This window comes from Acanthisitta chloris, unplaced genomic scaffold (assembly GCF_000695815.1).
Source record: "Acanthisitta chloris isolate BGI_N310 unplaced genomic scaffold, ASM69581v1 scaffold15078, whole genome shotgun sequence".
NCBI classification, from domain to species: Eukaryota; Metazoa; Chordata; class Aves; order Passeriformes; family Acanthisittidae; genus Acanthisitta; species Acanthisitta chloris.
Window position 1 is genome coordinate 49,855 of NW_008687751.1, and position 16,753 is coordinate 66,607.

At 40.9% G+C, this 16,753-nt stretch overlaps 1 protein-coding gene across 2 annotated transcripts in view; it reads right to left on the minus strand.

The window, feature by feature from the left end:
• The window catches only part of RAB3GAP1 (RAB3 GTPase activating protein subunit 1 (catalytic)), a 21,430-nt gene extending 4,792 nt beyond the window's left edge, over nucleotides 1–16,638 (minus strand). For both annotated transcript variants that reach the window (XM_009080743.1, XM_009080742.1), the window contains exons 1-19: nucleotides 16,621–16,638; nucleotides 16,480–16,535; nucleotides 15,687–15,762; nucleotides 14,318–14,450; nucleotides 13,389–13,467; nucleotides 12,588–12,707; nucleotides 11,833–11,998; nucleotides 10,936–11,035; nucleotides 8,895–8,976; nucleotides 8,373–8,441; nucleotides 7,614–7,687; nucleotides 6,840–6,932; nucleotides 5,338–5,507; nucleotides 4,912–5,013; nucleotides 4,414–4,586; nucleotides 3,378–3,432; nucleotides 2,780–3,121; nucleotides 1,554–1,691; nucleotides 128–355 (exon numbers count right to left, since the gene is read on the minus strand). In XM_009080743.1, coding sequence (XP_009078991.1) covers nucleotides 128–355; nucleotides 1,554–1,691; nucleotides 2,780–3,121; nucleotides 3,378–3,432; nucleotides 4,414–4,586; nucleotides 4,912–5,013; nucleotides 5,338–5,507; nucleotides 6,840–6,932; nucleotides 7,614–7,687; nucleotides 8,373–8,441; nucleotides 8,895–8,976; nucleotides 10,936–11,035; nucleotides 11,833–11,998; nucleotides 12,588–12,707; nucleotides 13,389–13,467; nucleotides 14,318–14,450; nucleotides 15,687–15,762; nucleotides 16,480–16,535; nucleotides 16,621–16,638 — 2,274 coding nt within the window. The remainder of the gene's footprint in view (nucleotides 1–127; nucleotides 356–1,553; nucleotides 1,692–2,779; nucleotides 3,122–3,377; nucleotides 3,433–4,413; nucleotides 4,587–4,911; nucleotides 5,014–5,337; nucleotides 5,508–6,839; nucleotides 6,933–7,613; nucleotides 7,688–8,372; nucleotides 8,442–8,894; nucleotides 8,977–10,935; nucleotides 11,036–11,832; nucleotides 11,999–12,587; nucleotides 12,708–13,388; nucleotides 13,468–14,317; nucleotides 14,451–15,686; nucleotides 15,763–16,479; nucleotides 16,536–16,620) is intronic.
• Nucleotides 16,639–16,753: the final 115 nt, after the last annotated feature.

Below are 16,753 nucleotides of genomic sequence, written 5' to 3' on the forward strand. Positions count from 1 at the left end.
ACAAAACAGTTTAGTAACCCCAAGAATACAATGCAACAACTTGTTAATGTTTACATCCTGCAGGAGGAAGGGGAAAGGGCTGCTGTGAGCAGCACAGACCAGACTGTCACTACCACAGAGCTTTTACCTTCTCTGCCTCTCTGGTGTCATCAAAGAGCCTCTTCTGCCTCCGGGCAGGGACTGGTTTTGCTGTCTCCCAGGCCTCGACCCACATGTTGCTGGGAATCTTCATCCGGGCACTCAGCTCACCCTTAATGACTTTGTTCCCCTTTTCATCAACCACTTCCTCTTCGATGTAATCCCGAGGGGAGTACCACCTCACAAAGTCCTCCAGGCAACAGCCAGGATTAGCTGCCTGGAGGGAAGAGAGGAGATAAAACTTGCTCCTGAGAAATCCTATAAAAACACGACAGCCTGGGTAGGAAGACAATATGGTTTAGTGGGTAGAGCATAGACTAGGAGCCCAAACTCAAGGAATTCTGTTCACAGTCACCAAACGGTACAGTAGGACAGAGAGCTGGGAGGGTGAGAGAATGAAGTATAAACCAAGACAGTGGCAAGGGGTAAAACTTACACCATCAACACAAAAAACCCCCAACACCTTCTTATTGCCCACAAAATGTACATTCATCAGTTATTTCAGGCAAGCTCAAAATTATACTGTTAAGTTTCTACCTGGTACCTGATAGGAATTTTCACTAACTCCTTCAGGTACAAGTTTATACTACACTAAAGACTTAGATGAAAACAGCCCAAGGCTGAAAGAATCACTGAGCTGCACAAATGTGTGTTAGCATTGACTTTCCATCTTTTAACACTGCAGTAACAAAATTCACCTTTTCTTCTTTTAAAAAGGAACTTCAAAAAATCTCCCCCAAAGAAAAATCACTTCATTTTTCATAGATGCAATGTCAAACAAATACATCCACAGGTCCAGAACATGAAAGTTTTCTATTGCGTATCAAGAGTGCACTTGTGCTTCAAATTGTTCTAGATTTTCACTTTGAATTTTTAGAGCACTTGCACCATAGAAATAAAACTACTACATATACCTAATATGCCATGAGTCACTGCTAATAGATGTTTATGTTATAAACACTCTGACTCAGCAGTACATTTATATCCTTTTACCATAAACATTGCAATAATTAAAATATATATAGCTATTTCATGACAGAATCTCCGATCTTTTTAGTTTTGAGCTCCTGTGGTGACAGCAGTGTATGTGCTCTTAGCTCCCTCTGCAGAGCTCAGAGAAGAAATGGAACAAAATTACCCAAAACCACAGCTAGTGCAGTCCCAATCTGAGGAACAGCTGTTCATTATGCTGTAACATCCCAGTAAATTTGCACAACAGATTACATCATCACAGATTTTGAAATATTCTCAGAGTTATATCACTCAGTTTTTATTTCCAGCTTGAAACTATTTTGAAACTGCTTTGTGGAGCAAAAAAGAAACTTGTCAGAGAAACCTTCAAAACTGTTCAACACAAGCAACAGGGATATTTTAATCCAGCAATGTGACAGAATTCCTCTGTGCAGCAGCAGTACCTTGAAGGACTCCATGTCTGAGAGCAGACAGGCACTCTGCATGCGTGCCCGAAGGTGAGCTCCTTCTGCTGACGTGCCCAGTTTAGCCAGTACCTCAGACTGCTCCTCCAGCAGATCTTCAGTCATGGGTGCTGGCTCCTGAAACATGGGAAAAAACAAGGTTACAAATAGCCTCTCCTAGACTCAGCCCTTCTCATGGAAGGGGAAGTGGAAAGGTCTCTACCAATTACCAGAAGTTCATTCTATTTCATTTGTACTCAAAGAAATAATCAGAACTTTCTACTGCTTAAAGTGTTCAGCCTAAAGCTCTGCATCTGAATGCAACACTAACAAAAGGAAACTAAAAAGAAAGTAACCTGAGAATGAGGTCACAATATAAGGACATATTGTTAAGATGCCAAAATCCAGATAAAATCCAGCATTTGACTGTTTTGCTGAGATGGAAGAAAATCCACCTAAAGCCATGTAGAATTTTTACCTTTGATACTGCCAGCACGTAATTAGTTGAGAACATTTTACCTGACTACACTTTGCTTTTATGTTTTAGCTGCACAAAACAACATTAATTAAAACTAATTTCTCTCAAGGGAATTATAAACTTTGCATTCTTCATGCATGGCTGATTTCAAACTACTTCCTCAGCTTCCTATTTCACCCCTAGTGACTCTGCAAGAAAGTCTGTTGATGTTAGATAACATTTTCACATGTCTGATGACAAACCTGCTTTAGCTAAAGGCACCAAAAATGATGACTCTGATCTTTTAGATAGGAGTTGAGAAATTAAAGAAAGCCTAAAGAAAAAACATAGCAGCAAAGCTGATGCAGTACTCTGGTCAGTCAGCTAGAAATCCTCCTGGTAGAAGGACCATGACAGTTCCTACTTTACAGGAAGGAAAGGAAGGCATAGATGATGTCTCAAAAGTTGGAAACAACAAGAAACGCAAATTTGAGGTAGGCAAGACAGCTTAATTCTTGTTTAAAAGATTTGCTGGGAGTGAGATTTGGTAAGGAGACCCACTCTCAAATAAAACAAAGAGCACGTGAGCTTTCAGTTTAACAGCCTGTCAGGTTTTAAGAATGAAAAACAAGGTCTCAGGCCAAAAACACTCAGCAATTTCAACAGACAAGGCTATAACCTGCCAGCTATATATGACTGCACAATCCTAGGCATGAGCCATACTGCACAGGAGCTGTGCTGCACATCTGGCTCAGCTCCTGTACCTAACCTGTGTTATTGGGACGTAGAGAGGCTCTCCTGGATGCAGGAGCATCAGCTTCCCATGTGGATGCAGACGACCTTCTGGTTTTAAGTTTACAGGTTCTTTGTTGCCTCCTTTCTTTCCATTTTCCTGTCCGTTTCCTTTGAGATCTTCTGTGTCACTTAAGCATTCAAAAAATTCCTCTTCGCTGTCACTCCACGATTCCCAAGACTTGCCAAATTCCTTTTCCTTATCAGGGTTATCTCCGGAGTGCTCTGCTCCTCTTGCATCACCGGGTGAACGATCAGACACACTCCCTCTCTTCCCCTCATCTCTTGCTTTCTTTCTTTCAATGCAACAATTTAACATCTAACAAGTTAAAGGCACAAAAAATTGTTTAGCAATTACTTCTCTTAGAGAAACAATGACACAGAAAAACTTGGAGAGACATTGAAAACATGTAACAATTCTAAAAAATACAGTTGCATTGAACTTGTTGCTGTTACAAAGACTTTCCCAAGAAATCAAGTCCAGACCCAAAACCACAAGCATTACTAAATCTACAACAACAATATATTTAGGAAATAATTGAAAAAAAAATTATTCTTAAATTTGGGATATTTACCTGAAGTTTCTGATGTAGTAAACAACATCTCAGATCTGGAGAGCCATTAGCTAATCTAACAAAAGGCAGAAGTGCAACCATTATCAATTACAAGTTGAATCTTTCACACACATGGTCTTAAATCACATAAAATCTAAAAGAAAGGCAAATACCCACACTGAACCCATCCCCCACCATTTCAACTACACAGCTCTTCTACAGTCTCAGCAGACAAGCAGGGACTGAACCAGCCCAGAATTTAAACTACATTTATTTCCTAGAGGTCATTTCAGAAGCTCAGAGATCATTCACACTAGTATGAAACAGACACCCTGCACTTCCTGCTCAGTGTTCCGTTTGGACATTAAAAAGGGAACTGTTTTCAAACAGAAATTAAGCATCTTTGAGCGGAATTTTAAAACTGCAGTGATACAGTGGAGTAATCACTATGCATTTCAACTTCTGTTTATCTGTTAGTGTAACCATTTAAAAGTACAAACTAGTGCATAAATGGCCAGTCCACCCCATTAACAACCAAAAAAATCACCAAAAAACAACCCCAAAAGGAAGACATATTGCTCTATACTGACACTTCATCTTGGCAGGACCCTTCCCTTGGTCTGCAACAAGCCCTGCTGCAGCACACAGAACCGGGAAGGGCTGGAATACCTGACAGGCTATTACACCAGCAGGAACTTGGAACAGCTTCCTTAGAAAAGTGGTGAAACTACATCACAAAGCAAAAATGCTTTTCCCTCTATCAGCTCCTTCATGTCTATGAACTGGGAGCCAAGCACCCACACAAGCTTTTCTTGTTCCCCACCCTCATTCACAGAGTGAATCTGTGAGCTGGAGTGAACTCTAAGTTGAGCTTCCACAGGCAGCTTGCAGTTTCCAAAGATGCTTTCCCTGTTCTCTGTCCTTTCTTGGTTTAAGGAATTAGGGTAATAAAAACAGAGGACAGCATTTTAAAAACCAAATCAGTACTTTTCAAAGTCACAGAGTGAACTCTGTGAACATTCCCTATGACAAACTGACAACAACAAATCAATCTTACCCTGGAATCAGGTAGTTGTTCTCCCACCTGAAGCGCATTTCTAACACAAACTCTTGCCAAAGGTGTGCCACTCCTTTCACTCCTCCGTGGTAGAAGTTTATCATACAAAGACATAAGGCTAATTTGTATGTCAGACTGTCAGAAGGAGCAGATTTAAACTGACTGAAGAGGTTCTAGGTAAGAAATAAAAGAAAGCAGGAAATACAGGAACAATGGCATTTTTTCCAAAACATGATCTCTTTCCTGTTTGTCAGTACAAGTGGCTAACCAACATTTTAAGCCTGTAAGTATAAGTTACCAAAACTAGTCTTTGGAGGAATACAAGGAAATTAGAAGGAAAAGGAAATAACCTCTATTTCTACCTAGTGATTCCACAAAGGTAAGTTGCTCTTTCCAAAAGTCATCTATTACAAGACACAGGGCAAGCACAGCCAAGTCTGTAGGAACACACATTCAAAGTAACTTTGTGTCTCATGAGTGTCAGTCAGTGCAACTTACATAATCTTCATTCTCTGGAGGAGGATTGTTTCCTGAAAAAAAAGTGCTAGCTTTGCTCTCAAATCCATCTACTAGTTTGTCAGCAGCATCAGGAAATAAGAACTTGAAGACAAAAAAAAAAAAGCACCTTCCATCACTATGTTTTCCCTGCTTTTCCCACTTTCTCCATAAAGCTCCTGCTGGCTACATACCAGCCATCCCTATAATTAAACCTGCTAGCAGAGTTCAGAGTTCATTTTCAGTCCACTTATGCTGCACGGACTTGTAACAACTTGGGCTGTCTCAAGAAGCTGATAAATGCACTTCAAATAATGGAACTGACATCAGATACTTTTAAATCTGCCATAGACTTTGAACCACATGCACCAGTGGAAGCATGAAGTACATGATTTATCTGAATGTAATGTGCACAGACAGCTCACTTACCAGAAGAACAGTGTTGAGAACATCATTGTTCAAAGGAGCTTCATCTACCCCTCTGTGCTTGCGGATTTTTTTCTTTGCACTATGAACCATGTTTGTGACTGACAGTTTATGGATTGGGACTGGTGCTGGCTCTGTGAGCTTAGACAGTGCATGGCTAATATCAGCAACCTCTAGAAAACAAAATTAACACAATTAGAACAAAAAAACACCAAAAACTAGACCATCTCTCTCTAAGAGTTCACCTGCCTCATTCAGTCCATTTAGGTCGTACAGATTTTTAGCACTCTGTTACCCAGAGCTGTGTCCCAGGTTCCACACCCGATATTCACCGTGCTTAGCCACAGAGATAAGCAGCAGAACGAGGCCACAAACTGTCCTTGATTTAATTTAGCAAATAAGGTCTGGAGTGAGCTGGCTGCACACAGTGCACACCTGCAGTTACTAACAGAGCACCACAACCACCTGCTGAAGAGTCAGTGTTTGAGCCTTGTTTATATAGGACACCAATGAATACACTGCAGGTAACAAGGATTGCTAAAGCTTTAGACAAGCCTCAAATAAATCCAGTATTAATCACTACCTGACCTTACATGGTGTAAGCACAACTGGTTTAGACTCCTCAGGTAAACTTCTCAAATCAGATTTTTTTCCAAAGTTGCTGCTGGCAAACTGTTGAATGTCTCTCACAATAAACTGAGTTACCATTGCTCAGAACAGGGCACACAATTTAGAGTGAAACATTACCAGCAGACTGAAAAGGCTCATCTTGACAAACATTTCAAGGTGTGTCAAGCACTATGGGTAATACATACCCTACCCAGGCTAACATCTTTTTAAGCTAACTAGTGAACTCCTAAACTAAGATCAAGTATAACCAAAGAAAATACATTGATACAGGCCATATCTGGAGGGAAGAAAAAGTGGCAAGCAGCAGCAAGGAAGGGAATCTTCACTATGTAAGCAAGAAAAGCAAAAGAAAGGGACAGACATCAGAAAGATGTCAGCATCTATACAGCTGGGATAAAGTTTGACTTGTTGGTCAGACAATTTTGAGGGGGTTTATTTTGGGGTTTTTTTTCCTTAAAATCCCTTAAAATGGAGCCTTTTAAACAGATTAAAGACTCTTTAAACTGGCTGTTAAACATGTACTACAGAGTACATCAAAAAGGAGACAAAAAGTGGAAAAACCAAAAATACATGAAACAACAGACAAATGTGTTTGATCTATGTTCAAAACCAACTCTTGCACACACTAGTCAAATTCCAAGCTTTTGTATTCCAGTGAAAAGAAACACTCAGAACCATGGCAGAGGCAACTGTCCTCTGGGACTGGGAGCTAAGCTTGCCTAGAATTCATGAGAAATTATACCATGTAGCACCGATCAGAAAATTCCCAGGGGTATTAGAGAACATGCCTAAGAGTTGCAAGCATAAATACCAAACCATCTGAAGTCAAATGGACAGGGAAGGGAAAATAACACAAATTAACATTTCAGCTTCACCTTTGCCCTCCTCCTCAAACGCAGACCTCCCAAGGATCTCATCAGTTGACTCCTTCCGACGGCAGAGCTTGAAGAATTCAGTCAGGAAGTCACCTGTGAGAGACACAAAGTTTCTGAATTGCTACTCGGTTCAAAATCTCACTGAACAATAAGCCAACTCTCAAAATTATGCCTGAAGGACAGTAATTTTTAGCTGTTCATCTGAAAGAATATGATAATTTGTTCTGAAGCACAGGTATCTTTACACCACATAATTAAGGCTTAGGAAAACACACACCCAGGCAGCAAAGCTCTGCCTGCAGTCTGATCCACTCCTTCACCCAAAGCAAGATTAAACTTCTGCAGCAAGTTAAGTTTTTTTTAGTTTTGATGCCCTTTCCTCACAAGCTAAAAGGTGAGGATGGACAGAGAGACAGCTCTCCTGCCAGTCAGATTGATTCAACCAAGGAAATGGATATATGCAGGAGACAATAAAATCAAAAGATTCTAGGAAACCTGAATTTTCACAGAACACACAGAAAATGGTTATTCTCTGGAACCTGGCAAAATAAGAACAGCAATGAAGTTCATGGTACACAGAGAATAATCTGCAACAGAAACTTATATTTTTGCAAAGGTTGTGTTCTTGAAAAAGAAGCCTAAAAATACTGTGCACTCCAAAAGATAAGGGGAGTGAGGAAACAGAGGTCATCAGGTAATCAACAATCCAACCCTAACTTCACAAGTGAGTAACTTAAAAGCTACAAGAGAAGATAAGGAATTCTGATGTCTTACCCAATAGACACTGAGGGTTATCTGCTTTTCTGACTCTCACAGACCACTGAGGTGCTTGGATAGGATCCAGGTCACTTGGAAAAAAAACCCCAATAATTATGTTGTCACTGTAAGTTTCAAATCCTCAATAAACGTAATGCCATAGCCAGTGAGGCCACGGAAGCCACAACATGCACCATATTGCACAGGAGAACACGACAAATGCAAGCAAGAGTCCCTGTTTCGTGCACATACATGGCATGAGTAAGAAACTCCTGAGAACAATTCAGTTAGAACTAAATTGTCTTCTTTTAAAGTACGTTAGCACTGAAAACTAATCTCTGTGTTAATTAAAACAATAAACCATGTTGGGTTTTTCCCTTCTTTCTCAAGTATCAGTGTACACTGTTCTTCCTCTTCAGCAGAAAACCTGGATGGTAGTTTTTGAAAGAGGGATATCAATCAGTGAATTCCTTTTGGTTTCTACACTCCAAGGAATTTACAACACACAAAGTTTTTTAAGTCCAGCATGAGAATGCACTCAAAAATGTAGGTGTGTGTTCTGTAGAGATTACACTACAACAGTATTTTCTCCCACAGAAATGCATTTCAAAAGGTGTTTTCCCACATGAGATGTTCTATCAACTGACCTTAGCATTCCTCAAAACAGCTTCTTTTTCAGATACAGAGCCACACACAATGTTTTAGGTGTCACCAAAACACAGGAGCTAACAAATGAAGTGCAATTCTAGGTATTTGTAACTCAGTCAAAATACTTACGAATAAACATCGTTGTCGACAACGATACCTTCTGCTAGGTGAGGCCATGTGGTAGCTAAGTGCAGCTCACTGAAACAAAGCAAGATTTCAGTCTTTTAGTGCTAGTAGAAACTGTTCTTTCCATCATAGTTAAGACCTTGAAAGGTATTTGTCATAGTTCATTTTCAAGTCCCTCTATGTATTTTGCAGCTACATTCAAAAATGTGAGTGCTTTCCAAAAAAGTTTTGAATGAAGGCACATAATTGTTAAGGTTTATCTGCAGTTAAGGTATAATGTCAGAGGTAAGTTAAGTATTCCAGAAGTTCATGGTGAAAGATTTCCAACGTAGAACTCTGAATATCATCAGACAATTTTGCAAATGGTCTAACTTGCTACTAGACCATTACCCTTCACAGATGTTCAATAATCAAATATCTGCTAGGGACACACCAGGCAGGCAGGCAAAGCTAAGATTTGAAGTAACCTACCTTTATGACCTCCATTAAGGATTTATAAAACAGTTTTCTGAACTCTTTTCTTACCTGATAGGATCTTCGCAGGCACCAAACGGTAACTTCCCAAATTCAAGGCCTCCAACTTCTCCCCCAACTAGAGCATCTATATCTGAAGAAAAACCAATACGTTTTCCATACAGAATTTGTGGAAGATAAGCAGGATATCACCTTAATTTTACAGTAAAGACTGTATGTAGCACGTAGGATGACCAGAGAACAGCTGAGCAGCTAAGGTGACTGAGCTATAAAAACACAATCCTAGCACACAAAGAAATTGCTTTCAACAGACACTGGGAAGTAATCATGGAACAGGACATTCAAAAAGACAGACAAAAATTCTTGTAATTCCTGTTGAGGGAAGATAATTCCCTTCATACAGGCAAAGGTGATAGCTATAAAGACAGATAGACACAGAAGTGACATAAATATATTTGGGCAGGAAATCAGTTCCAGGCAGAAAAGGAAGACTCTAGAAGAGCAACTCTGCAGAGTGAAAAAACAACTACTTTTAAAAGGCTGAAAAGAGTGATATGTTTCCTACAGTTAACGACTTAACCAAATGATCTGGGAGATTCCTTGTAATCAGGTACTTATTCCTTGTAATCCAGGTACTTAAAAATGCCTCCCAGCATCCTCAGCCACTTCCCAAGCTATATCCCTCAAATACACAAACCAAAACCAGACAGCCTCCACTGAACACAAACTGAAATGGGTAATAATGCATTGTAATGCCATTATGATAATGTTATTACAGCATCTGAGCTGTAATTTTAAATGCATCTGGCAAACTGTTTACACACAAAACAAGTGAGGTATTACAACAGATAAAGTACTTGGATAACTTAATTATATCATTTCTTCTTCAGAGAAAATAAAAGCAAATAATTTAAATGTGTTTTTTATTTGGGAAGAGCTAATTGAGTGATGGTAATAAATTACAGGTCTAGTTCTTCACAGTGAACATAAAACCACAACTGCACATAGCAACAGCAATAAAAATGGTACTGGCTTGTCTCCAGCTTCTGCAATACACTCTGCCACACTGGTTCCCTTAACCACAACTCTCCAAAGGAGTGGAAGTTACTCAAACTGCTCAAACCAAGAAATAAGATCAGTGGTACAACTCATCCATCACAAACCAAGGATCCCGACTTAGGGAATAACTACAGCAAGGCAGAGAGAGGCTACAGAAAACAGATTTCTGTGTCTGCAGAAATAGTTACAAATAAAGTCTGTAGAATTCATTTCCCAAGTTCTTTAGGTAATCTTGGTTTAACTACAAAGAGGAAGTATCACTTAAAAGAGCACTGATTTTCTCTCCCTAGAATGCAAGACTCTCTTTAAACATATGCTCAACATCCATTCCTTAGCTATAAAGCACAGAGAATCAACCCCACTAAAGACTTCTTCAAAACACAATGTACTTTTTTTTGTAAGTAAAGGAAAGCCAAACAATCAGGTAACCAGTCCAAGACCACATGAGTTGTGTCTCTCTCTAAGTGTGCCCTAAATACTTCAATCTTTTTATGTAAAATTACTACCAAGTCCAGAAAAGAACTTGGGCATATTAATTGCTCCACCACCTTGTACCTAAGACACCACATCACCAATAAAATGGATGTTTAGGAGGAACTAACATCTATCTTCTTCCTATAGGTTTGTCTACCCTTGAGATAGAAGTTTATCTTTTATCTTCTAATGATACCTATACAGAAAGACCTGTTAGAAACAAATCCTTGATAGCCAAGGAAGACAGTGTCACCATTGAGCAGCCACAGGAGAGATCACTGAGAGTACCAAGTGAACACCTACCTGTGTTTTCCCTGAACAGCATCACTATGTTTCTAGGCAAAGCCCTAACCAAACCCCTGTCCCAGCCATGAGCCACAGACATGATTTCAGAGCAGCTTTGAGCTTGCTGGTCTGTCACAGGGAGTGGGATCAGACTCAGCTGTAACTGAAGCCTCTTTGTAATGCAGAAAATGTTTTCATTCTTCTGGCAGGATACACATTTGTTTTAGCACTGACTGTCTTATAACAAGTTATCCTAGGGACACAAATCTCCTACCTGGTGGCTGCTGTGGCCAGAAGTACTGCTGCCAGTCCTGGAGCACATAGGTAAGTCGAATAGCCATGCTAACCGGAGGCAGTGGTGTTAGAGGGCATCCCTTCAAAATATTAGGGAATAAATTCCATGTAAAGAGTATATCCTCTCAAACACTCCAGGCCTTGAACATAAATTAGTTAGGATAGCTTGTATTAGAGCTAATTTCAGTAGAATTGCAACACCCCAAGTATTGAAGGTTGGACTTGATGATCTTGGAGGTCTTTTCCAACCTTGATGATTTTATGATTACTAGTAAAGCCATTGCTCAGCAAGGCATAAAATGCATGAGACAACTGTATGCTCATTTAACTGGTAATTCAAGTAACTCTGACCCAGAATACGTTAGGTTTTCGTTAAGGACATTTTTCTTCAGTGTTTTGATCAGACTGCTGACCCCCAACGATAGTTGTAAAGTGTTTCAGTCAGCCATGCCACCCTGTAAACAACCATTCCACTCAGCCTCCTCACATTCCCACATAGTGTCCTTCACTCTTATTTAGCCTGGGGAGCAACAAAGTGTCGAAATAAAAACCCACCCCAACCTTCCCTTCTCCTTGCAAATAGCAAAATAGGGTTTGTTTGGGCAAGGGGGAAGGGAGGGTTGTTACAAACAAACTGCAAAACAGACACATTCTGTCACAGGTCAGTGGAAAATAATAGGTGGTAACCAGAGGAACCAAACCCACACCACTATTCCTGGCCAGATACTGATAATATCTGGAAAGGCTTTGTCAGAATCAGCAGTGTAAGCCTCATCCTTACAAAAAAATAAAACCCTAGAAGACAGACATGAATCTATAAGCAACCAGGTAATAAAATAATTACTCTTCGTGTCAGTTTTATACACAGAGTACTTACAATCTTGGTTTTGAAGACATCCAGGAGCCCTGACAAGTGTGTGTACTGACTGGGCACCTTGCGGAGATGAACCATCTCGAAGTCTGTCCGCACTCCTGGGCCCTGGCACTCCCCCACGTACATCCGACGCCACTTCTGGTGTATCTGCACAAACAGGGGCACCTGACTACAAAACAGCAGCACTTCAGATTGTGTGGGATGTCATGCTGGCTTGTAGTCTTTAAAACTAGCTAAACATGTTAAGGTAATTGCAACAATTTCAATCCTTTGGAATGTATTTTCTCTTAGTGGAAGACACTTCAAAACACTTAATAGGAATCAAAGGAAAACATTGTTGATGCCATCACAAAACAGAATGCCTAGCAAATTGTCATGTCATAATCATAGCCCCATCCATGACTTCAGTCACCTAATTTTCAGTCTAAATAATTTTTGAGGAAGATTATGAAGTTCCTGTTATCACACATGGGGAAGAGATTCTCTTCCACGAGTTATGTTTTATAAACCAACTATTCCAAAAACTTCTAGCAGCTTTTAAAAGCATTTAAGGCTTTTAAACAAGGACCATAAAACAACACATTGACTAAATCTTTATAAAGTTTCCATAGGATATTTTTTTTAATCCTTCTCTAACAACATTATATCACAAATACAACAAACTCAATGCATTTTGCTAACAACTTAACCCTTTTTCCTCACAGATGCAGTATGCTAGAGTTTTACCCAGGCATGTGAAAAGGTCTGTTTTCACCTACCAGCCAGTGTTGCCCAGTGCAATGGAAATGGAACTGAGCAGAAGGTTACACTTGGATTCACTCAGAACTGCATCGTTATTAGCAGCAGGAGCAATCACCACAAACTCACGTAAACCATACCTGAATAGAAAGAGAAACAGAAACATTTCTGAGTTTTATCAAGCCAGTTGAAACACACAATTTTTAGGAACATTGTGACCTGAATAACCTAATTGTCACCCACAGACTGTGAAATCTGTTAATTTGATGCCAGTAACTCCTCCAGACAGGTCAAGGACTGAGTGGGCATGGAGTGCTGCAGGTTCTGAAATCACAAACTACCTGAGCTCAACAGCATTCAAACACTGAAGTGTGTTTGAATGTGAGGACTTCAGGCCTATCAGGCCTGAGTTTTTTATTCTATGTTAGTAACAACTGAAACAGTTTACGTATAAAAACAATCACTCTAGAATAATGCTATAAAATCCTAAAGATCTGCATTACTAAGGTTGGTTAACACCATTTGGTTGCTGTTTCTTGAGGTGCTGCAGCTTTCCTCTTTAAGAATGTATCTAATTATTACACATATAAAAGCTTAGTTAACATATGAAACTGAGACAAAAATATTTGGACAAAAAAACCCACAAAAGTAAAGATAGGATGGGCACTTCCAGCTCTCATTTCCTGTGTCCACTACAAAGAATCATTTTACTTAAGCTTTAATTTTTAATTGAATAAAAATATACAACTGGTTGTGCCAGCATCAAAGATATTTCATCTGCTGTGCTTGTTTGTGTTAGAGATGAGAGGCAGCACACATACCATCTCACCAGACAGTGAGCTCGAGGGGGAAAGTCATTGTTCATGCACAGCAAGTCCTGCATGGGCAGAGGAAGGTCATCTGTGGAAAAAAAAATCGTAAGATACATCATTCTGGCCTGGATCAGGAACAGTGTGGTCAGCAGGACCAGGGAGGTGATTCTTCCCCCTGTACTCAGTGCTGGTGAGGCCACACCTTGAGTACTGTGTTCAGTTCTGGGCCCCTCAGGGGGACCAATGTTCCCTCTCTCTCAGGAGGGGACATTGAGGTGCTGGAGCAGGTCCAGAGAAGAACAACGAGGCTGGTGAAGGGATTGGAGCACAAGTGCCATGAGGAGAGGCTGAGGGAGCTGGGGGGGTTCAGCCTGGAGAAGAGGAGGCTCAGGGGAGACCTTCTCACCCTCTGCAACTCCCTGACAGGAGGCTGGAGTCAGGTGGGGGTTGGTCTCTTCTCCCAGGCAACCAGCAGCAGGACAAGAGGGCACAGACTCAAGCTCTGCCAGGGGAGGGTTAGGTTGGATATTAGGAAGAGATTTTTTACGGAGAGAGTGATCAGACATTGGAATGTGCTGCCCAGGGAGGTGGTGGATTCACCATCCCTGGAGGTTTTCAAGGTGAGACTGGATGTGGCACTTAGTGCCATGGGCTACTAACTATGGTAGGGTTGGACTTGATGATCTTGGAGGTCTTTTCCAACCCCGTTGATTCTATGATAAGAAAATAAGATGACAGGAAAGTCACCAACATCCACACAGCTCATTGACAATTTACTTACATTAGCAATGTGTGAATGCAAAATATACTTAGAGTAGAAACGTTAGATTGTGCTCATCAAAAAACCTCACACAGAAGCAAATCAACACACTGAATTCCATGTTCTGACACTGCCTTTTGCCATATCCTTACAGGTATGTAAGAGAACCATCAGGTACCTTCTACCAGCTCTTCTTTCCCATCTTTGTCACTGGGTTCCTGTACAAGGTAGTGATGGGTAACTGAGAATTTGAAGTCTGCAAAGGAGATTTCATCTGATTTCTCTTCCCATGTTCCTGTGGTAAATATACCCTGCATGCAAAAAAAGGATTATCTATCACACAAATTTAGGTTAACATCCATAAGCCTTTAAAAGTATATTGCCTACATGATCAGTACTGTTTATTAATGTTTTTCTGCTGCCAAATATTTATTCTTAAACAGCTAAGAATGACTGAAGCTTAAATACACAATTCTCAAAGCACTTCATTATAAAGGAAGCCAAATGCTAAAATCCATGTTGTCAATAACCATGTTCATTCCAAGGATCCAGTATCTCCCTCTTCAGAATTAGATGGGAAAAAGGAGGCAGAAATATCCTCTCTTATGCCAGTGTGCATCTTTTGCACATCTACCCCTAGCCTGCCCAGAGACAGAGGTTTCCCACCTGGAATTTTATCTACATCTAGACGATTCTGTGCAAGTACTACCTCAATATTCACTTTGAATATGCTTTCACTAACAGGCTACTTTTCATCTATAATTTGCAAAACTTCTGTTAGGATAATCCATTTTTAAACAAAAATATAGCCTAGGAGTTCCTATGAAAAGCAGCATCACTGCACAGAACTGTGTGCTGCTACTAAAACAAAACCAGCTGGACAAGCCTCTGGTCTGTCAAGCATGTTAAGAAGAGAAGTCTGGTCTAGAAAAGATGACATGAAGGAATCCACGGACAGCTAACGTGTAAAATTAGTTCATTAGATAACAGGAGTTCTTATTCTGAATACTCTGTACCCTGACTGAAACCAAGAATCAAAATTCCTCTGGCAGCACAGCAGCTATTCAATCCAGAACAGCTGAATTTATCTGCACTTGTGTGCAGAACAGCTTAGCAATTTCCTCTGCATTTCATGGGGCTGAGAAAGCACCGCAAAGGCTCTAATTAGACTCAGAGGAAAACCTCTCCAATCTGTGAAACACACTGAGTCACAAGTAGCACTGTGCAAGCCTCAGCCACGAGGATGTGAGGTGTGACAGAGGCACAAGGCACGAGGATTCCCCAGGAATTCAGAGCAGTTTCAGACTCCAGATTCAAACTGAGAATGAAACAAATCACTAAGCTCTACCTGAAGCTTTAAGAGAGAAATAGCCTGTTTGGCAGAGAGCCAACCAATAAATCTACAGCAACTGAACTTTTACCAGTGAGATTCTCTAGGAAAACTCAGGATCTACCACACCTAAGAAAACAGCAATAGATGAAATACACATGAGCATTGCTAGTTAGCAATACAACTTCTAAAAGGAAATTCAGACACAAGAACTGACCTTTTCCAGAGGTTTGCCTGAAGAAATCCCAATTAGTTTCCAGTCATTCAACACTTCTTCTATTTTTGAAATAAATCTATTAGGGAGGGGAAAAGGCATTAGTGTTTGCTGAAAGCTAAATTTGTGTTGTAACTCAGCTATGTGAAAGGAGACAATGTTGTCCTACTCTGGAATTCCTTAAAAAACCCAAAGAACCAACAAAAAAAACCCCACAAGTATCACAATAAAACCAGAATAATTCCCTCCTTGTGCAAACGAAACAAACCTATGCTTACATTTCAGATTACAGTTACTTTTGGCAACTGCTATGAGGATATTTTGAGTGTTGAGAGAACTTCCCCTTTTTCTTTCTGTGGTATTGCACAGAACAGACTCCTGACTGTTCACAAACAACATTACACACCAAATTCAGGTTCAAAACACAGCGTTTAGAATCACTGCCTCCTGTCATAAACATCATCACAGGAAAAAAAGCATTTAAAAACATAATACCTTAAGACAGCAAGATAATAACTCTTAGGAATCCAAGAGCATTCTTCACCTTCAGTTTCCTGGTACACTCTTCTGCTAACTTTTAAAGGCTTCAGCTACGAGATGACTATTTTAACAACCAGGCAGCGAGTTAAAACAACGCACAAGCCTCCTGGATGTTTAATTCCTCGCAAGCAGATACTAAACCGGACATTTCACTAAATTCACGGACTAGATCTCCCCTGCATCCCGTAACCCTCTCGCGGCGGAGCAGCAGGGACTCAGCCCCAGGCGCCCGGCGGGAGGGCGCGGCAGCGCTTACCTCTCCCACTCGGAGGCGGTGGTGAAGTCGGTGATCTCGAACACCTCCGACTCGGGCTGAGGGGAGAGGGAGAGGCAGTGAGGGCAGAGAACGCGCCCGAGGGGAGAGAGGAGCGCGGGAAGGAGCGAGGGAAACACTCACCTCGCTGTCCGCAGCCATCTTGGGCGCTGACGCGTCCGAGGCCGCGGGGAGTGATGGGACAGACGAGAGCGGCGGCACGGGCGGGTGCGCAGTGCCCGCACAGCCCGAGAGATCACAGCCTGTGTGTGTGCCC